General features: G+C 30.8%; 3 protein-coding genes across 3 annotated transcripts; 2 read left to right on the top strand and 1 right to left on the bottom strand.

Annotated features, from left to right (window-relative positions):
* The first annotated feature begins 10,204 nt into the window (after positions 1–10,204).
* LOC107432246 (vascular-related unknown protein 4) lies at positions 10,205–11,574 on the top strand. The gene is made up of 3 exons (XM_016043353.4): positions 10,205–10,793; positions 10,941–11,003; positions 11,117–11,574. Exons 1-3 carry the CDS (start codon positions 10,440–10,442, stop codon positions 11,261–11,263), a joined length of 564 nt encoding a protein of 187 aa, XP_015898839.3. The 5' UTR covers positions 10,205–10,439; the 3' UTR covers positions 11,264–11,574.
* A 3,059-nt stretch (positions 11,575–14,633) lies between these two features.
* LOC107432327 (electron transfer flavoprotein subunit alpha, mitochondrial) lies at positions 14,634–18,570 on the bottom strand. Its single transcript, XM_016043445.4, has 8 exons — positions 18,362–18,570; positions 17,905–18,087; positions 17,496–17,707; positions 16,580–16,743; positions 16,154–16,312; positions 15,852–15,904; positions 15,095–15,235; positions 14,634–14,822 (listed from the first exon to the last, which is right to left on the bottom strand). Exons 1-8 carry the CDS (start codon positions 18,452–18,454, stop codon positions 14,745–14,747), a joined length of 1,083 nt encoding a protein of 360 aa, XP_015898931.3. The 5' UTR covers positions 18,455–18,570; the 3' UTR covers positions 14,634–14,744.
* Positions 18,571–18,804: 234 nt separating this feature from the next.
* Positions 18,805–20,903, top strand: LOC107432157 (phospholipase A2-alpha). The gene is made up of 4 exons (XM_016043236.4): positions 18,805–19,144; positions 19,300–19,342; positions 19,448–19,573; positions 20,546–20,903. The coding sequence occupies exons 1-4, from the start codon at positions 18,998–19,000 to the stop codon at positions 20,719–20,721; spliced, it is 492 nt and encodes a 163-aa protein (XP_015898722.3). The 5' UTR covers positions 18,805–18,997; the 3' UTR covers positions 20,722–20,903.
* Positions 20,904–21,825: the final 922 nt, after the last annotated feature.

The following is a 21,825-nucleotide window of genomic DNA, read 5'->3' as shown; positions in this document are numbered from 1 at the left end:
CTTTCAAATTTTCAACTTATTGATTTAAACCCTCGAATTTCAATTTGTTATAATTTTAACCTTGTTTGACTTTTTATTGTTGGGTTTAATGATCATGATTGATATTAAACTATATCAATTTTCAAACTAGTTTTAAAATTTTGCATTTTAGCTTCCTTTATTATTATTATTATTTAAAAAAAAAGTTGGAGCATATTATCTAAACTGTATCAAATTTCAAATTAGAAGATATTAAAACTGTAGATTTTTATTTTAAAATTTTATACTTTAGTATTTTTTAGTTCAAAATTTTGATAATAATATTAGTGATATGAGATGGTAGTTAAACTTTATTAGCTGAAAAATGCTCAAACTGCAACAAATTGAAAAATAAAAGGGTCTAAATTGTCGAATTGAATATTTAAGAACCTAAATCGCAAAATTATAACAATCAATAGTATCAAAATATAATTAATCCTAACTTTTTTTCTCTCACCATTAAACTTTGATTACAATATTAAAAGAAAAGCAAAACAAAACAAACAACTTTCTTTTACATCCTAATTACCAATAATTATATTATAAAATTGCATTATTTTATCTTTCTGATTGATATTCATATAAGTAACTGTTTGTGACATTGAATTAAAAAAAAAAAAAAAAAACCATGGAGGTCATTATAATAAGGATTTAACAATGTTAATCAAGTGTTTCTCATATATATTATATATACGAATTATAAGATTAAACCCTAGATCTATAGTTTCATATATTTTATTTTACTAATTTTATAACAATCTGTCTCAAGAAAGCATTCAAATTTTCAAATTTTAAACGGTTTGACTATGGTTGATCAAGTTTGACCAAATTGAATGTTTAAGTGAGATCAAGTTTCACTTTTTTTAGACAAATTTTGAGTTTGATTCATATACTATTGTGTAAAGATTGTCGATATGAATTAATAGAATAACAACATATCTAATTTCAGGTTACGGTTAAAAATTTAAGGTTTTAAGAAGTTTGAAATATTAGAATTATGTTAGCATCCAAATCAGTCCCAATTTTTGTTTGTTAATGATACAGAGGCCTATATATATAGCCCAATAGTGAACAAACTCCAAAATATCCATTTTGTCTCCCAATATCTTTAAAACACTTCCCAGACCCAAGAAGCCAAACCAAGTCGACCTAAACCCATAAACACCTAGATTTCGACCATTTTCGGCCACCACCAAGCAGCATGCATTGGCCACCCATATTTTCTAGTGGGTTTGCCGGATTTCAAACCGCCTCATACACAACCTCTCCCCTAATTTGGATCCGTTGAATCTATTTCGGTGTCTTTTTGTCAAGATTTTTCTACCGTTTGAGAAATCCATCAACCTCAAGTTTAGCCAAATTTTCCAATGAGTTTTCCAACCATCGGTGACACTTTTAAACAAAAGTGAGGGGATCACTATATTCCCCATCTCTTGTTTTTCCATTGTTATAAATGTGAATTTTGGAAGTCATTCTATTTTTAGATTAATTAGTTAAATGCTGGATAAAATTGGATAGTGTCTAGACAACTTAAGACTAAATTGAAGTTGAATTTGTGTAATTAAATGTTAATAGGACTCATTGGAGGGTTTAATTTTATTAAATTAGTGTTTGAGTGAAAAACCTCAATTTTGAATATCAGATTGTAAAGGTTCATGGTATAATTAGATGCTACAATGTCCAATTTATTTAATCATTAAGTTGCATCATAAATTATTTCAAAACATTTGATACCAATGTCTTGAATATGATTTTTGGAACTTAAGAAATATTTTATTATATTATAAGTACCCATACTAAGTTTGGAGGCAACATTGTGAAGGAGCAAAGAGAGTGAGCATTAGTGGTATCTAAGAGTGAATATTTTTAAATGATTTTGGGCATGGTAGTACAATATATATAATTTGAATATGATATATATATGATTTCATTTAAATGATGATTATGTGCATATATAAATATTACGTATATGTGTTATGATTTCTATGAATTTTGATGAGATTTTAAATGGTTTTAAATTCAACTGGGTTCATAATGAACGTGTAAATATTCATATTTGTATATTTTGACAATTAAATTGATAGTTTAGTCATTTTGAAAAATATTTATTTTTTTTTCAATAAGTGGATTGAAAATAGTGTATTTTTAAATATGTTTAAGTATTTTATATTTAAAATGCATAAAAGAGGTTTATGGTGATATATATCTCACTATTAGTATTTATGTTTTAGCATATAATTGTGATTGGAATTTTTGAAATATTTAAATAAATGATTAGGTTTAAATATTAAATTTCAGTTTATGGTACAGTATTTGTTTGTGAAAAATAGAAAAATATAAAAATCACAATCTTAAAAAAAAATATTTTGAATACTATATTGTTGTTTTTAATTGATATACTGTATAGTAGTACTGTTTCGATTTAATATTATATTACAGTGTGCAGGTTTGCCACAAGGCTTGTAGTATGCTAAAGGGATTGAGATGAGTTCTTCCTATAGATTCATTATTGCAACGATACCTTTCACATATTAAAGGTTGTGAATTAGGTTCAACCAAAGATTTTGTATTATCACAATGCCTTCAGGATGCTAAGGATTGTAAGATGAGCTCATCCTACATATTTCTTTATCTGATTGTGTTCCAAAATGTTGTGCATTTCTTGACAGTGCTAAACATATCGTATAGTATATTATTTATTTTTCTGAGGACATTTTTGATTTTCTGATCTATTATGGTTTTACGGTATTTTCCATAATTATTTTTATGAATATATTTATATTATTTTGTGTCAAGTATTTTAATCATAATTAGTCCAGTTTATAATAATTAAATAATTTACTAATTTATAAAAATTAAGTCTCCATTTTACAATATAGATTTGGGATGCAAATCTGGATTTTATAAAATGATTTTAAATATGAACTTTTCGAAAGAGTGGAATGAGAGATCTTAAGAGAAAAGTTTACAGAAATAAAATATTATTTTTTATTATATTATGCCACTCATTAAGATATTTTTATCTCACATTTTGCTTGTTTTTAAATTCATTCCCTTAGTTTTAGGTAGTTAGCAGACAATCTATCTCACGCATCATTTATTATTCCATATTTTTTACAGCAGTAATAGTATTTATCTTTCCTTATTTATCTTTATTTTTCTAAACTTATTCACATCAGTTGTATTATTTAATTTTAGAAATATTCTTAATGCTCTAACCTAAATTATGGACACAGTAGTGACCCTATTATATATGTGTAGTAATGACTTATAATATGACGGATTGTAGATGTTGAAGATAGTTATAGACTTGTATATTGTTGTGACTTTATCATTAGATATTTGTATGTATTGTTTGTTCATGGTTGGATGTGATTCCATTGGACTTTCTCTAAAGATCATCCAATAGAACTTGTCTAGGTGGGACCATTTAAGAGTTCTAGAAGAATTCCCATGGCAGATCCTATCAAATTTTCTCAAACTAGATATACATTTTGTATGTAAAGATACATTTTTCCATGTACAGGGCTATAAAAATTTTCTTCCAAAAAAATGAATATATGAAAATAAAAAATTTCTTATTAAAGTAAAAATTCTTTTTATGACCGTTGAATTTACTTGAAGATAATAACAATAATTATAACGTTGATCTCATGTATATATATATATATATATATATAAAATGGGTTGAGATTGATCTCATATATATTATTGATGCAAAAACCAACGGTTAAAAATTGTGCATTCTCCTTTACCATTGAAGATTTTGTAGATCTGCAAAATGCCAAAATTCCTTCTACAGTTAAGTTTGAATGTCGAAAGCTATTAAAGTTATTATTTCATGTTGTTGTTCTCATTTATTGGTTGAGATGCATTGTAATATATTTATAACTTATATATGAGTTTTCCTTGAGGGACAAGAAAATCAACTCCCAACCCTCAAGGATTGGACCACAATGTCAAGTAAGAAAACTAAAGGAGTGATTCAACCCCCCTCACCCCTCCACACCCACACACACACACACACACACATTTATATATAATACAAGACTTATATATATATATATATATATAATATAAGACTTTTAACATTAAACTCTTTTACTATAGTTTTTCAAAAATTTTGTTCTACTAATTTGTGCTAACGAGGTATATATATTTGATCATGTATAAGATATTTTTGAGTTAATATAAAGCAAATGGTAAATTGAGGGTATGATGTAAAACATTTTAAAATTGAAAATTCAATAAGCGGTATATGAGCAAAATACTTAAACACTTGAATGCAATAAATTCAAATAAATAAATAAATACTAGATACAGAAATGGACCAGAAGAAAATCAAGTCTCATAAATTCGAGACCCTCATTCTACAGGTCCATTTCCTGCATATACAATCCTTGGATATTATATATATATATGAGAGAATTTGTCTCCATCTTCTTCAGAAAATCAAACATATATGTAAGCATGCTATATGGTACTGCTAATTACAAGGTATATTGGTATTGTTTTCCCAATATAAAATATACTGAACGACTCACTGACATTCGCATTGATTGGCACGTGTACCGTATGACAAGCATATTTACAAGCAAGGTTAGCGACCCTGGCATGTTTGCCGTTTGGATGATTCACAGAATTCCACATAACCAAACGCAGGTCGACTCATTTTCAATGGCAGGTCTGCAAGAATAATATTGCGTATATATATGTAGTACTGTATATTATTAATATATAATATATAATGTATAGTTGAGTTGGGACCAGTGTATGGGCCTGTGGTACTACCAATATTATCTGAACGACATTGAAATCACCTAAATTTTATGTATTGTCATGCTACTATCTCATATATGGTTGGTATTACGGCCTTTCCATATGTATGATATTTTTGTATTATTTCCACTTATGTGGACCATTGTTTTTGTTGGGAGAAATTGCTGCACGGAAAGGGACTAATCTTTAACCTGCAATCAGGCTTTGCTTGATCTGTTCTTCAGGTTTTTTTTTTTTTTTCCTTTTCAATTAATTATCCGGAGGTTTTATCAACCGTAATTTGATCGTCTCCTAACTTGTTTGGTAATTTCTTGTATTTTGCTCAATAAGGTCAGATTAAAAATATATAAATGCTAGGCCTGTTTGATTTCGTATTGCATAAAGGTTTTTCATTTTACAAATTGAAAAAAAAAAAAGTGTCCATTAATTATTTTTGAAATGCAGAAACTGAAAAAAGCTGGAAACATTTTATAAAATATGGTAAAAATTTAGAAAACATCCTAGAAATATTTTACATACATTTGAAAATTTTTGAAAACTAGAGAATAGATCATGTTTATCAACTTAAACTAAAAATATTTATTTTATTAAGATATATACCATATTTAACATATAATATATACAAATATGGATAATGTTTACTATTTTTAATAATAAAGATTTTTTCCATATAGATATATACAATATTAATTGAATTGTTAATAAGCATAAATTACATAATTTTACCATTTCATTCTCATAAAATATTTTATAAAAATATTACCAGATATGTTTTTCAAATTTACCATCTTCATTTTTCAAAATTGATTTGTAAAAATTGTTTTAGAAAACATTACCGGGTCCTAATAATTGTTAGTCATTTGTAATGGACAAAAATAAAATGTTTATCATAATGAACCCTATTTTATAAACAATTGGAATGGTTTTCATTTTCGTTTTTTGTCATTTTTCTTTAAGCTATTATCTAGATTTTTTTGAATTTATTGTTAGGTAAGAAGCCTAACTACCATTAGTTATTGAAATAAAAGTCAATAAAAAAAAATAAAAGTAAAAGCCTTGGAAAAACAAAAATAAAACATAAAAAATAAAAACTGAAAATCATATCGAAAAGAAAAAAGAAAAAGCATACCAAACCAAACACTTAAACCTAAAGTATTCTCGAGTTTTTCTCCAAAATTTTCGACAAGTAATAAACAGGTCGCAAAATTGTAATTAAAAATATTCTTCTTAGTTTGAGAAAACTCCCATCTTCAATATACATAATTTTTTTTTTCCTTGGATCATCCAAATATGCCATTCTAATTAATCAAAATTAGCAATTTCTATTTATTAACGGGAATCTAAGCCTAAGTAACTAACTAAAAAAATGCTTAAGTATTTTTTGGTACTTAACATAAATGAGAATTAACATTCTGAAAAAGACAAAAAAAAAAAAAAAAAAAAAAAAGAAGTTAAAGGGATTGGTGACTAATTTGTCGGAGCATCACAACTTGAACATGTGATGGCATGTGAAGAGCAAAATGGGCCTAGAGCACACGTGCATGAACGAGAATGGCCATGAGACATTTGATTTAGATGTTTTATAGACTAATAATGATGATTGAAACCCTGAAAAAGCTGTTCCTCTATCTATGACCCCCCAAAAAAACCCATTGATTAGATTACATCTTTGAAAAGGAAAATACGTGGCGTTTGACTCAAACTTAGGAGCAATTTATCTAGGCATCATGTTAGCTTGAACCCCATTAACTATCATGCCCTTCAATTCGCTTCCCTCCATGTCATTCAAAATCAGACCCAGCACCTCCAACTTTCCTTGTTTAATCCTCCAATATTCAATTAACTAATACCAGAGAAGCCTTTTCGTCTCACCCATTGAAAGACCTTTTTGTAAGTCACCCCCACAATTTATTTATTTTTTTAATGGAAAATAAAAGGGTTGGAAAAGGGTTTGTGTACCTTTGTAATTCATAACGATGGATCTATTATTGAATAACCTGTGTACATCTAAGTTATAGTCCTGCAACTATGGCCGAACTTCCAACCTAGAAAATTTTAATATTTAAACCTCTGTCTTCGTGGTCATAATTTCAGTGTTAATTTATCAATCTATATGTAGGCACCGAGGTAGTTATCCCCACATTTTGGTTATCAAACATGTTAGGAATACACCCTTCTCTCTCTCACACACTTTTATTTATTCTATTTCAATTTCATTTTTGCCATTGAAAAAAGGCACAAATAGAATCCATTAGAGTGTGCGACCTAAACTAGATTCCCCACGGGCAATTGGATTGGTACCTGACAACTAATTAAGGATGAGAAGAGGGTAGGTTTTGGCCCATTTTTTAAACCCGCATGATTGACACATACTGTTATATTATTATATTTCTTTATAAGAACAAAATCTACAAAAAATCTTCAACATGAGAATGTCCATAATATCTTAATGGAGATACAAAGTCAATTATATTAATGTGTGAAAGAGGTTATCTCATTAATTTGCAATGTAATATAATATTAAAAAAAAATGATCCAAAAGAGAGATTGGAGCTTTGGGGTCTGAGGTTTGAGGTTTCCAGTGAAAGTGGCTAGCTAATAAAACATGGGAGGATAGTTATAATTAGTGGTACCACATTTGTTATTGTAATTAATATAAAATTGGTTCAAGAGAGAACGGTATTTTGGGGTTTGAGTTTTGATTGGAAATGGCTGAGAAACATTGAAAAACACAGTCAGTTTTTTTTTTTTTTTCAACGATCTATATTTAGTTAAATCATGGATGTTTGAATCTAAAAATCTAATTAAGATATGACAATTTTTAGTATTTACGACATATACATCTATTGCTTAACAAAATCAGTGATTCTCTGATTAAAAAGTTGCTATGGAAAAGCATAAGATTAATTAGAAGATGAATAATGGTACTCACACATTTCTAATAATGTGAAATATTGATTTCTTCAAAGTAGTGATTAGAGAAGGGTAATAAACACATGGGAGACATAGATTAGAAGATTATTGGTACTATATCTGTAAATGTAACATAAAATTGGTTCAAGAAAGATGGGTGTTTTGGGGTTTGAGGTTTAAATGGAAATGGCTAAGAGACAAAGAAAGATAAATTAGAAGATTACAAATATGACAGTTAAGATGTCTGCTTCCAACAAGGCAAAAAGTCCGGTGGAGAGGAACAATTGATAAATATAACCCCTCACTAACTGTCCTATGCAGAAGGACTCGCTCACTGGAGACAATATTGCTATCTTTCTGTTTCAATGAAAGTGTTTTCTAGAGCAAAGTGTTTTTGTTTTTGGTTTTTTTTTTATGATTTTTTTAAAATTTTTTTAGTTTCCCTGAGACATTTGGCTTTTGGCTTTTCTCAAGCTTAATTGTAATATCTACCCCGGGTATTATTATTAAAATATTCTTTCTCCCACATCCCAAATCATCCAAGCAAAACTTTATATATAACAATAACAAAAGAGAGAGAGAGAGAGAGAGAGAGAGAGAGAGAGAGTTATTTGTAATTGGTGTTCATTAATATAGGAATCCAAAAAGGACCACAGCTAATATCCTATTAAGTTATTTCGTTCTTCCTTTCTGGAGTACCAAAACGAGATGTCGAGGGTACTATTTATCTGTATCAGTATTAATATGCTTTTCTTTCTAAACAGAGAGTGTCTGTTTCAAGATTATATAATCAGAGAAAGGAAGTTAGTCTACTATCAGAAAGGCCCTATTCTTTCATTAATAATCATAATCATAATTAGTTAAAAGTTAATTGAAAATTTGTAAAGCTACCAAATAGATCTACCAAAATGTATACTAGATGCCATGTATTAATATTTAATTTGCTTATATTTAGTAACATTTATCTTTTTAATTATTCAATTTAGATTATATTAATATATTAATGAATAAAATATTAACACATCACTTTTAATATTATAAATTTATTTAGCACTTTTAGTATTATACAAAGTCGATTTCATTGATAAAGAGACACATGTATGTATAAATATTTATGCATCATTAATTATTTCCTACCAGAATAAAATAAAACTTGAGGAAATGGATAACGGGAAGGAAAAAATAAAAAAAAAAAGTAAAGGCTAAAGAACAAAGAAGAGCATTGATGTAAAGGGACCTCTTCAGAATGTTGTCAAAATTTTAGTCCTCTGCTACCACTGCTAAAAACAATGATAATACAAAAAAAGGGTTAATTCTCATCCAAAATGAACTTACATTTTTGCCCCAAAAAACAAAAAAAAACAAAAAAAAAAATTATTATTCATATGATTTAGTAAAGAAATTTTTTAATTTCAGTGGGTCTTGTAGATACGTGGCATGTGGTGAGACATGTAGTTAGGGGGGGGTGGAATGGGGGAATCATTTGCACTCTCTCATATGACGTATATAATACTAATTCATAAAATTAATGTCAGCCAAAACAAATAAATAAATAGATAAGAGGGAGTTCAAAAGCCAAAGTCATAAGCTATGCGCTTGTGTGTGTGTGTGTGTGTGTGTGTGTGTGTGTGTGTGTGTGTGTGTGTTTCAAAACCTCATGTTTGGTTCCACATTGTATTTTATGTTTGTTTCCAATTGAAAGTCAATTGAACACATCCTTCTGTCCAATCATGGGTGGTTTGTATGTTACAAAGTTTTCAACGCATGACTTAAAAATCAGCAATTTCCATTATCAACATGGTAACCAAAAACCATTCTTATTCCATCTCTTTTAATTTAATTTCTCTTGGGATTTTATATATATGTTATTTCTACTCTTGTAGTACCTTGAACGTGAAAATTTATATACTACAATTGTAGGAGTGGTATGGTGCCACAATGCATTTACAATTTACAATATATTCGCACGCTTTTATTTTGATATTCTATATTATTAGAGAAAAAGTATAAGAAGAAATAATAGTTTTTTCTCATTAGCTTAATCTTTTGTAAATTTTCTTTTCCATTTTGTAAATATCAAATATTTATATAATAAATCCATTAATAAATAGTATATACATGTTTAGATTTCAGTTTTATTCCCATCTATATTCACTATTGATATAATAACATCTCATATAATAATATTAAAAAATAAATTAATTAAATTAATTTGAAAAAAAATATTTTTTAAAATAAGATGAGATTTTACCATTTGTTGGACAGGATTAATAAAGATACAAAAAATAGGAACAAAAGATTTTCTATCATGTATGTCTAAAACCACATGAGAAATAGGGATCAATTTCTCATGAGATAAACAAAATGATCAAATAATAATTAGCCCAAAAGTCTAATATTTGGTTACCAATTGACTAATTCAATCATATAATAATTTCTTATTGTGCAAAGGTAATTCCATTCCCAAGAGAAAATTTTGGCAAATCTCTGTTGGTGCATATAATCTAATATCTAACCACAAAGGTCAAGGTCAAACCACCTCTCTCTTCTCTCTCTTTTGTTCTTTTGTCCTGCACCAAGTTTCCTTAGTATATATTACCCCCCAGATCATCTTCCCAATCTGCATTGTTTTCCCTACAATATACAAAAGCTTTTATCCCAAAGATCTGGTACTTTTCCCCTACAAATTAATCACTTCCGGAATTCCATACCTTCTTTTGATTTTCTAAATGGAAAACTCTATTAATTCCACGGGCAAATCATCTTCTTCTACTAATACAAGAAGAAGTTATGATGAGTCCCCGGAAGAGAGTAGTTGGACTATGTACTTTGATGATTTCTTGGTACATACTAGTAGTACCGAACATGGTTCTTCCTCTTCTTGTGGTGAAAGCTCTTCTTTAATCTCGGATGCCGGCTCTTCGGTCGCCAAAAAGTTGGCAGCCGAAAAAGCTGAAATCGTAGGGTTGACTATGGTGGATAGAGGCTGTAGCAGACTCAGTTTCAAGAAGAGAAAAACCAAAGCAGCTGTTGTTGACGACGCTTTGGAGGATACAGCTACTTCTCCTGTAAATAGTCCAAAGGTCAGATTAATTATAGTTTTCTCTTCTTCTTTTTTCTTTTTTTCTTTTTTTAAAAAAAAATCTATCATTATTATTCTCATGTTAATGTTTTATATATATTTGAACTTCTATGTTAATTTTTCATATTTTCTTCTTTACAAAGTGCAGGTTTGTAATCAGAGACAGTTGGAAATCAAACCAAAAGAGAAAGGAAACACTCTTATCTCTCAGGTAAAGCATCAATTAATTATATATGGTGATATATATTTAATCACTATTTTTTTGTTCTATATTTTTACTTACTCGGACAAGTTTTGCTTTGGAAATTTTCGTTATATATATAGGAAAGAGGAAATTCTTCTGGGAAGATGGATGAGAGAAGTGACCAAGTGGGTTTTATGGAGAGGGAAAATGACTGCACAGAAACAGAATTGAAGAAAAAGGGTCTTTGCTTAGTTCCTTTGTCTATGGTAGTTAATTATCTTGGTTGATATTTATATTAACACCTTAGTGAATATTTTTATCCATCAAAGCAGTAGTAAAATCATCTCTCTCTCTCTCTCTCTCTCTCTCTCTCTCTCTCCCCTTCTATATCCACATTCCTTGTTAAATATATCTTTTTTTCTTTCTAATTCTTGCATGGAAATCATGCAAAACTGATGCTGTAAATGATGCCGTTGTCTTTTTCATCTTCAAGTATGGAAAAAAGCACAATATTTTATGCTGCAAAAAACCAGCTATCTGTTCTGTAATTAGTTTCATAGATGTCAATCATACTTACTTTGTCAATATATCTTCCTGGAAAAAGTAATGTAATGAACATTATAATTAGAGTGATTATCATTTTAGCTGGAAAATTGAAAAAAAAAAAAAAAAAAAGACTTGGTTAATTATTATCTTTAAGACTGATCAGTTCAGTCGAGATATATGATAGTAAGGTAAAAAAATGGATATTGCAGATCCTTCCGTAATTTTTGGTCTCATTTTCTTGTCAGACCACATAATTAAAAATAGCAAAGCAACAGAGCATGAGATATATAAAGAGGTTAATTAGAATTCCCTGAGACTGTGCAACCATATAAATTCATAGGGTCAATAAATACAGTTAACAATTTATGAGCTTGTTTTAATAGAAAAACCCCCTTAGGGTCAAGAATTTAAACCTAAGACCTCTCACATGAAAGATAATTGGCTTTTTTCTATTAATTGGAATGTCTCTACAGGAGTTAATATTATTACTTATTTACCTAATCAAATCTTGATACATGACCAAATGAAACAAACAGATACATATATAAATTTTTAAGCTCTTAAACCAAAAAAAAAAAAATTCTTAAAGACCTAGCAAAGTTAGTTCCATTATAGAGTTCCCACAATCAAAATATGTACAACCTACATCTGAAGGTTGCAAATTAAATATATACTTTTATATGTATGAAAAGTTGCTTATCAGTTGACATTGTTTTGCCTTTATTTAACTGGGTTGAGTATATATGTATATTGTGGGAAACTTCCATTAATTAATAATTAAAAATGAACACAATGTATAATTGCTTATCCAAGTACCTAGAGAGGTTTTCCAGCTGCTGCTAAATTAATTAAGCTGGAAAGAATCTCCCTAATAAATTGATATCCAATTTCAATTTGGTGCATACTATATATTAATTTGGGAATTGAAAGGCTAATTAGTCTACTCCGACTTCACATATTAGTATGGTGCAAGAAATGAATTTGGATCACATGGTACTCTTCTCAGCATGCATGCACCTATTGACTGCCAATTTGGCAATATTTTTTAGTGGTTGTTTGGTTTTTATTACATTTTGGGAGGCCAAAGCCGTGGCCCTGGAAAGATACCCCCGTACTCATCTTTATTATCTCCAACTGTGACTAACTTATTACTTCTATAAAAATTGGTTGGGCTGATATTTCTCGTATATATAGCTTACATATTTATATATATATATATATAGAATATAGTATTTATATATGAACATATATCCTGCTCAAATATATTTATTTTATACAAGTACTTTCTCAACCATATACCCAACAACCATTTCCACACGGACACGAGTAGAAATGCATATAATAAACTCTCCAAATGAGCGTTAAGGGGATATGACGTCTGGTTGCCAATATCTAGAGCATCTATTTTAAAAGTCTCATTGATGAAAGAAAGATTCTCAACACAATCCTGATCGATCTTCCTACATTCAATGAGAAAAAAAAAATTAAAAAGAAAAAAAAAAAAGAAAAAGAAGAAGAAGAAGCTGGATTAGCAATGGATTTCAGACAATATGTCCGGCCACATTTAAAATGTACCACCTAACAGATAATTTAATACTTTTGGGTTAAAGGGATGAGAAACTTGAGATAAATCCCATATAATTATATATGCTAGGTCTTAACTCTTGATAAATAGAAGGTCAAGCAAGGTTTGTATACATCAGCAGTTAGCAGAACATGGAATCTAACCTTTTTCGACTGAAATTAATTCTAGATATGAAACTAATTAGACTTTGAATGAATGTTGGGACCAAAAACTAGGTTATGTTTAAAGCTAAAAGTTTGCTTTGCCTAAAATAGCTTAAATTATAATTATATCTCTTCTGGTTGATATAATATCTGTCAGGGTCTCACAGGGCTAGAGGCCAACAAACCAAAGGAACATTATGAATCAGTCAAAGTGTTTTTGCAAAACAGACTAAAAAAATTTACCCCGCCAATATATTACAGCCCAATACTAAAAAAATCAAACACCATATTACGTAATACATCAGTCCAATACATCTTAATACGTCCTACCAAATACGTCCTAAGTAGTTAGTAATATTGCTCCCACACAAGGACCATAGTGAAATTATGAATAAAATTAAATAGGGACACCAAGCACATGCTAAGAGATTAATTACACATGCTTATGCTTATGCGTGTTTGGCGTTTGAATTCAGAGCAACAATGCACACACTTCCATTTTGAACTCTCTAAGTGCAATAGATTTTGTGGCCCATTTTTTTGTTTTCCATTAATTTGTCATGTATGGATCATTGGCTATAAGCCAAAAAGCCATCAACATCAAAGACAATTGTTCATTAATCCTTGGGCCCTCACAAGTCTCTATTTCCATTAGCCATATATTAATATCCTAGCTATAAAATAAATTAATTAATTAAAAAAAATTTCAAGTCCATATTAGAAATAATGCGCATCCAGGGAATCGAACCCTGGTCAGTAATGTGGGAGGGTACTATGATACCGCTACACCAGATGCGCACGTCTGCTAAGGTCAAGTGCCCCAATACTTCTTCCTTAACCTATATCTTATCAACCATAATTGACAATTGGTCCTTCCAATTTTCTTTAGTTATGCCTTTTTTCCTTTTTTCTTTTTATTGATCCAAAGTGATCATATATACCTCAATCTTAATTAAAAAGAAAACGACTTCAACGTAAATAATCATAACACAACATTAAGCAGTCAGATATTTTATGTTTCCCTTCTATCGCTTTAAAAAGCTATTTCATTACCAGTGTACAGACTCACATAATAAAAATCATCCTTCATGATGATTGTTGTATAATGATAAAAGTTTATTTCTATCATTTCAGCAAAAAATAAAAAAGTTTATTTCTATAGCTGATATGATAATGAAAGTTTATAAGATTCTCAGCCTCTAGGAATACTGAATTCCTCAAATTTATTGTAAACTCCCCAAATTTATTTTCATATACCTTGACACCAACTCCAAACCATGTAATCCATATCAATTTTTTTTTTTTTTTTTTTCAAACAATAGCAAAAATTGTTATCATTTATAGAGCTTCATCTGAATTGATAATGAATGGACATATTCAAAGGGACATTTGAATTTATGATTATTATTGGTTATGAATTTGAGAGTTCTTCTTTGTGGACAACACGTTTGCAATCTTTTTTTGCATTTTCATTAACTTGTTCAAGTCACAAGTTTACTTTTTCTCAGGAAGCTTCTCCAGCAACTCTGGAATCACCTCAAAAAGATCACCTACCAGACCGTAATCAGCAACCTGCAATGCATGCCAAAATATTTGTTGGAATCACAAGAAGCAAGTGCAAGCTAACTCATCCTTAACATTAGTTTTCAAAGTGAAGAAACAGAAATGTATTGTAGTACACCACAAGTCAACCTTCATTTCTGGAAAGCCAAGTGTTCTTATTACAATAACCTCTCCAACTTTGTGTGTGTGTGTGTGTGTGTGTGTGTGTGTGTGGGTGTGTGTGTGTGAGAAAGAGAGAGAGAGAGAGAGAGAGAGAGAGAGAGAGAGGTTCAACAACACACCTGAAATATAGGTGCATCTGCGTCTTTGTTTACAGCAACAATAACCTTGGAATCTTTCATGCCGGCTAAGTGTTGAATGGCTCCAGATACACCAAAAGCTATGTACAACTCCGGGGCAACTATCTTTCCCGTTTGGCCAACCTAACAGACAAACCAATTCCCTTCTAACACCATTAGAGAGTGCAAAGATAAAGATCATCAGCAATAATTATAAGTGTACAAAAGACGTAAGACAACAAAAATATCATGATGTCAGTTAAAGGCATTCCACATCCTCAAATCACCGCCTAAAATCAAGCTTTCTGACAGCACCAGAGATACCTACTTTTTCATTCAAGCATAAAAGAAAGGTATGCATATCTGGAAACATGAGCACAAAAATTGCACAAGACTTCTTTTAAACAATAGCAATATTGTCACCTGTGAAAAGGGGACAAAATTGAAAACAAGAAGCATCTGAATACCAGAAACTTTCTCTTTTCATTGTTGAATTTCTTCTTTCTTTTTAGAGAGCAAAAGAATGTTTCAAATTGGCACTCATCAAGCTTTCTACTTGCGATGTACAGATAAAAACCTTTCGTTTTTTCAATCCTAGTGTGGAATTATGTTATTCAGTTGCAACAAATTCAATCAAATGCAAATTAAAAGAAACAGACATCAAGCAACAGCACTTAAGTAATGACACCTTGCCAATATTAAATGTCATACAATATGATTTAAAGACTGAAAGCTTGAAAACAACATTTATTGGTTTTACCTGCAAGTCATTAGGAACAAATCCTGAATCAACCGCAGCACGGGTTGCCCCAACTAAGCAAAAGAGAAGAAAGGAATGTCAGACTGTATCTAAAAAAAAAAAGATGCAATAATAACAACACCAGAATCATTTGACTGTAGGTATAGCAAACGGAAGGTTCTCCATTTGTGATGTTTGTCACAATAGAACCACATGAGAAAGCATGGCAGGTCATACACACACAACACCAAAACAATGGATGTAAAGTGCAGATCATAGGGGAAAAATGAGTTCCATTCAACAAGTTATTAAGAAGACAATACCAGCTGCACCAAGTTTCTCTGCAAGTTTCTCGATCATTTTAAAGTTTTCAGCATTTTTCAGCCCACGCCCGCCAGTAACCACTACATTGGCATTTGCAAGATCAGGGCGTTCTGAATCTTGAGATGTGACCTTTACAAATCTAGAATTGCCGATAGAATCTGTAAGAGAGAATTATTAAAATTATATTGTATGCATGCAATGTTTATGAAGAAGACAACCTAGACTTGAATCGCTACTTAACAGACTATCATCTAGTTGTTGAATCTGATTAATCGCCAAAGACACTTTTTAATACTGTAGCATTGTCTATATCAACGAGAATAAATTGAGAATTATGTGTGAATGGGCGCATACTCTGTGTAACTTAAATTCAAGGCAAAGTCTGGCTAATATACTCTAGATGCATTAGGAAAAAATTGACAGACCTTCACCAAAGGTGGAGAGATCAATTTGGGAGATAGGAGCTTCATTAGATTTTGAGTCAGCTAAGAGAGGGGACACTGGAAAAGATGTTGATCTAATAGTCAACAGGCATGGGCCACCACCAGTATATTTAACAGTACAAAGTGCATTACCAGCATATATTGGCCTGCCATATAAACATAATCTTACTTCTGGCCAGGTGAAAACAAAATTAATCCAACACAAATAGTCAAGTATTAACCACGATCAGACTAAAGTGCAAACTGCTGCAAATGTCCTGTCTAGCACCTTGCAGAGGGATAGACACTAGACCACTTGTGAACTGTCTGTAATGTCTGTTCTTATAGTTGAATATGTTCACTTAAGATCTTGCTGATGAAAAGTCCATACGTTTTAACCATATGGCAGTTGCAATTGACCATGATAATGAGAATAAAAGGCTGCTGAGCAAAAAGCTGGAGAACAATAACTTATAGCCAAACACGCGCAATTGGTAGCTACTGTAACCATTTGAAGTTACCATATCAGAATCTAGAGTATATAGCAAAATGCAATGGCTGGTTTATAAATATTTAGTTTCAATTTGCTTTATATATTTTTCTTTAATTTTAAAAAATGCATTATTTTTTGTTACCTAGACTCCATTGCATCTTGTTTCAATATTGCGCCACATGTGACTTTGGATTTTAATATAAGCTAATGACTAATCAACATGCAAATATCTATGAACAGGATCAACAATTCAACATAGCGATATGAATTTCAATGTTTCAAGTCCATTAAGTACTTAATAGAGCTTTCATTACGTCATGCATCACGCACTAAATAATCAAAGAAGAAGCGGAATTAGTCCACACGCCAGATGACAGTTTATATGAGAAAGAAAACACCAGAACAATGGCAAATGACATTAATTACCTGACAAATAGATGGGAGCTAGAAATTTCAATAACATCGGTAATTGGAGAGACGTCTAAGAGAGCAGCTGCCCGCGGGAGTATGTTTTTGCCAAATGAACTTGAAGTGGCAATTACATGTGAGTAGCTGCCTTTTTGCTGAACCAAATGAACTAGTTTAGCCCAGGATTCTGCTAAAGGATGTGCAAATTTATCCGAATCAGCTACAAGAACCTACAAAAGAGAAATATCAATAACTGCCTAACAATCAGAGTTCCATAAAATTTTGAGACCCCATAACATAATGGGATCAAAATCCACACCTCTGGACTTCAAATGTGTTATAGACAAGCAAGCCAAGTAATATCCACTTCAAAAGAAAACATCTCAACCCCATAATATAAAACAAAAATTTCATAAGTTTGAAGCACCTGAGAAACTGAAGGGTGGCATGAAGCAGCATGAGCAGCAGCTTCACTTAGCGAAGAGCCAGAGCCAGCCAACAGCAACGAAATTGAGTTGTCATCGCCTAAAGACTTTGCAGCCTCCACTGCACTAATGGATGGGGCTTTTACAGCACCACCTTCATGTTCAGCCAACACCAACGTACTAACCTATTTGAATACATATCCAAGGTATCAATTATTGCAGAGACAAAATCAATATAAAAAGTATAAATACAGATGACCATGAACGGAAGTCGAAAAATTTTTATCAAAGAAGAAATCACAGCCAGTAGAAAACAATATAAACAAGAAACCAAAGCGTTACCACGAATGAATTTTTTAATAACAAAAACGAATTAGGATGATAAAAGTGAAAAAAAAAAAAAAAAGTACGCTATGCCCATGAACGAAAAGCGAAAGAGAGGATAAAAGAGAAACTCACTGATCTTGAAGCTGATGCAAGAGAGAAAATTTGTGATTTTGGGTTGGGATCAATTCGTCTTTTTAGAGCTCTGAGAATTACACCAATTGCCATTTTTTTTATTTTTTTATTTTTTTATTTTTTATTTTTTTACTCTCGTAGCCTCACTCTATGAGCCTGGAGCTTGCGCTTTGGCCTTGTTTTTGGGATTGGGTTTCCAGATGGGATAATGACGATGATGATGATAAAGTACAAAAAGAAAGAAGAGGGTTTAAGCTAATTGGGCGCCATGGTCAGCGGTCAAACAAAACGGTGCGTCTGGTCAAGAAAAAAAACAAAAAAGGAAAAAAAAGAATATACATATTTTTGATACTACTTTACTGTTACCGGTTTAGATGGGAGTGTATGTGTGCGCGAAGCAACGCAACAAAAACATGTCACGGGCCATTAGACGACAAGCCAACCTCCTCCCTTCCACCTCACACCTTTCTCTCTCTCTCTCTCTCTCTCTCTCTCTCTCTCTCTCTCTCTCCCCCTCTCTCTCTCTTTCTCTGCAAATTCTGCATTTAAATGAGAGCCTTTTAAGCAAAACCCAAGTCTAAGATTTCAGCACTTTAGCTTTATTTATTTATTTTTAACTGATAAAGCTAACCAACAATGGTTCCTAACCAGTCCTTGAACTTGGCCCGTCTTCTTCCTTTTGGCTCCATTGTCTTTTTCTTCTTCTTCTTATTCTTATTTTCTTCAAGTCCAGTCCATGCCCTTAACATTGGCGTCCAAGCCTCGGGTACCTCTGTCAGCGTGGTTTGCTTCCCAGCATTGCTTTTTTTCTTTTTTTCTTTTTTTCCCTCTATTTTTATTATATGTTTATATTTGCGCTCTCGGATCTCTCTCTTACTTAACAATTTTTCATAACTTTTTTTTTTCCTTCCCTTCTTTACTGTTTAACAAATCCACAGAATAAAGCTTGCAGTAAACAATGCGAATCGGAATTTTGCTCAGGTACCCATTAGAATGTATAGACTAATGGTGTTTCTGATTTATTTTAATGTTTTTGGCTCTGAATGTTTCAATCTTTTTGTGTTTATGTCTGAACTGAAATGGCAGTTCCTCCATTTTTGAGATATGGGAAGTATTGCGGTCTCTTATACAGCGGATGTCCGGGGCAAATACCCTGTGATGGCCTCGATGCTTGTTGTATGAAGCACGATGCCTGTGTGCAGTCCAAGAACAGTAAGTTCATTTTCATCATATTATATATATATATCTATAACTATATATATATATATATATATATATATATGTATGGGTTACAAAATATTGCAGATCTCATGGAAACTGAAATGCTATAAAATTGCCATAACATATAAATAACCCTTTCAAAAGAATATAAAAAGAGAAAAATAAGATAGAAGATCAATTGGGTCAGCAGGAAATTCAAGAAAGCTGGAGCTTTCCACAAAACCATGCAATTTCCTAAGATGGGTTTCATTTCCAGTGATGTATAAGATACGTAGTATGTTGCAATTAAGAGACGGAAGAGAGTGAAAGACACAGAGAGAGAGAGAGAGAGAGAAAGAGAGAAAGAGAGAACTTGGATATATGCCGAAATATGATTGGTTTGCAAGTGGGTGGGGGCCTTAGGACTCCGGAGTAAGAAGAAGGGGCATAGAGGATTGATGTGGTGTGGTACAGATAAGTTTAAACGCAAATAGCGAAAAGCAATGCAGCTAATAATTGTTTAAGAAAAATTATATATGCTTAAGAAATTGTATGTGCATGTGACATATATATATATATATATATATTTTTTTTTTAGTCTTGAAAATATGCATGTGACATATAATGTCTGATAAAAGAGGACAAATACATTTTCCCGAGTTTTGTTATTTAGCAGCTGTGGTTGTGGCCGTGAGAGTGTGTGACCTACATAAAAAGTCATGGCTGGTTTTTTCCCAGCTTTGTCTTCCTGTCTTTTAACTAAATGTTAGAATAATCAATCTGTATGTTGGATAAGTTTTTATATTTAATTGTGTTTAATGTGATTTAAAATTAAAATTGGTTTTTTAATAAATCCAATTGGAGATGGATCATTAGAACAAGTTGGTATGTTTACAACCACATGAGTTTGTTCCTTGAAGACTAGAAATGGACAATTATTGTTGAGGTGGTGACTGATAAAATATATTTGCATTGTGTTTTCAGATGACTATCTAAGCCAAGAGTGCAGCCAAAACTTCATAAATTGCATGGAGAATTTCAGAAAATCCAAAGGGAGAACTTTTAAGGGGAACAAATGCGATGTTGATGATGTAATTGATGTTATATCAGTGGTCATGAAAGCTGCTTTGCTTGCTGGAAGATATCTTCATAAGCCTTGAGAGAGATTAGACCCAAAAAAAAAAAAAAAAAAAAAAAAAAAAAAAGGAACAGGAAAAAAAAAGAGTTTCTGTTTTTCGTTGCTCTTTTGTTTCTAACTTTCTTTTCAATTTGTACCTTCTTTTGATTGAAAACAAGATGTGCATTTTATTTGTCAGTTTTATTTAATATTAGATATTCTTTTTGTGTGGCCTTTCCAAATTCCTATTGTTTTGCTGAATACGTCTCTGTAGCTGAAGTGTCTTGTTCTTCTATAAGATCTAATTTACTTTTTGAAAAGTAGATAGAGCAATACTTGGTTTTTATGAAGATGCATCACACTTTTCACCAATTTAATTTGCAACACGACAATGATATATTATTTGGTATTTATTGGTATTTATAAACTTGCGGTAATAAAATTAGTGAAAATATATTTTCAGTTCTAAAATTTAAATTTCGATTTTCTCTAATCTGCGGTAATAATTTTTTTTTTATAACTAAAAATATATCTTTACATTATATGATTAATTCAATAATGAAATATATCTCTTGAGATTGCGGGTTAACTTTCATTTTTTTTTTTTTAAACTAAAAATAAGCTTTGATCTATTTTAAGAAATAGTAATATATATTACGTTAAATCTTTGATTTTCAATTAGAATTTTTTTTCTTGTATTTTTTTTTTCTCGTAATTTGATTGTCATGGAATTGTCAATTTAACAGATGATATCAAACCACAGTTTTAATTGAAAGAAGAATATAATATGAAATTCAAAATAAATATACAATAAATATATTTATATTGTAATAATATCGGCCTACAAAAGCATAAAAGAAACGCAAGCATAGTTTTTACCCAAAAAAAAAAAAAAAAAACGTAAGCATAGCATATTTGGATAAACTTGCACTAACTTAAAAAAATAAATAAATAAATAACAAAATAAAATTACGACCCCTACAGCGAAATAGTCTAAATTTTGAATGGTTCTTACCAAAAAAAGAAAAAAAAAAGTCAGAATTTCGATGGGTGAAAGCTGAGATTCCATATCAACCTGTACCCACTTTATCATCCTTTCCAAATGAAATAAATTTGCACCCTTAAAAATTAAAATTGAACTTAGCAG

Source organism: Ziziphus jujuba, chromosome 1 (assembly GCF_031755915.1).
Source record: "Ziziphus jujuba cultivar Dongzao chromosome 1, ASM3175591v1".
Taxonomy (NCBI): Eukaryota; Viridiplantae; Streptophyta; class Magnoliopsida; order Rosales; family Rhamnaceae; genus Ziziphus; species Ziziphus jujuba.
The sequence above is the reverse complement of the archived record's forward strand: the minus strand, read 5'-3'. Positions and strand labels throughout refer to the sequence as shown.

What these genes read in the sequence shown, in the direction of transcription:
- LOC107432327 (XM_016043445.4), bottom strand. Translation starts at nt 18,454, where the DNA reads ATGGCAATTGGTGTAATTCTCAGAGCTCTAAAAAGACGAATTGATCCC. An exon ending in AGAGAAACTTGGTGCAGCTG is followed by an intron (nt 15,905 to 16,153) that starts GTATTGTCTTCT and finishes TCTTTTGCTTAG; the next exon opens with TTGGGGCAACCCGTGCTGCG. An exon ending in CAGATGCACCTATATTTCAG is followed by an intron (nt 14,823 to 15,094) that starts GTGTGTTGTTGA and finishes CATGCATTGCAG; the next exon opens with GTTGCTGATTACGGTCTGGT.
- LOC107432246 (XM_016043353.4), top strand. Translation starts at nt 10,440, where the DNA reads ATGGAAAACTCTATTAATTCCACGGGCAAATCATCTTCTTCTACTAAT. An exon ending in CTCCTGTAAATAGTCCAAAG is followed by an intron (nt 10,794 to 10,940) that starts GTCAGATTAATT and finishes TACAAAGTGCAG; the next exon opens with GTTTGTAATCAGAGACAGTT. An exon ending in GAAACACTCTTATCTCTCAG is followed by an intron (nt 11,004 to 11,116) that starts GTAAAGCATCAA and finishes TTATATATATAG; the next exon opens with GAAAGAGGAAATTCTTCTGG.
- LOC107432157 (XM_016043236.4), top strand. Translation starts at nt 18,998, where the DNA reads ATGGTTCCTAACCAGTCCTTGAACTTGGCCCGTCTTCTTCCTTTTGGC. An exon ending in CGGGTACCTCTGTCAGCGTG is followed by an intron (nt 19,145 to 19,299) that starts GTTTGCTTCCCA and finishes ACAAATCCACAG; the next exon opens with AATAAAGCTTGCAGTAAACA. An exon ending in CTGTGTGCAGTCCAAGAACA is followed by an intron (nt 19,574 to 20,545) that starts GTAAGTTCATTT and finishes TTGTGTTTTCAG; the next exon opens with ATGACTATCTAAGCCAAGAG.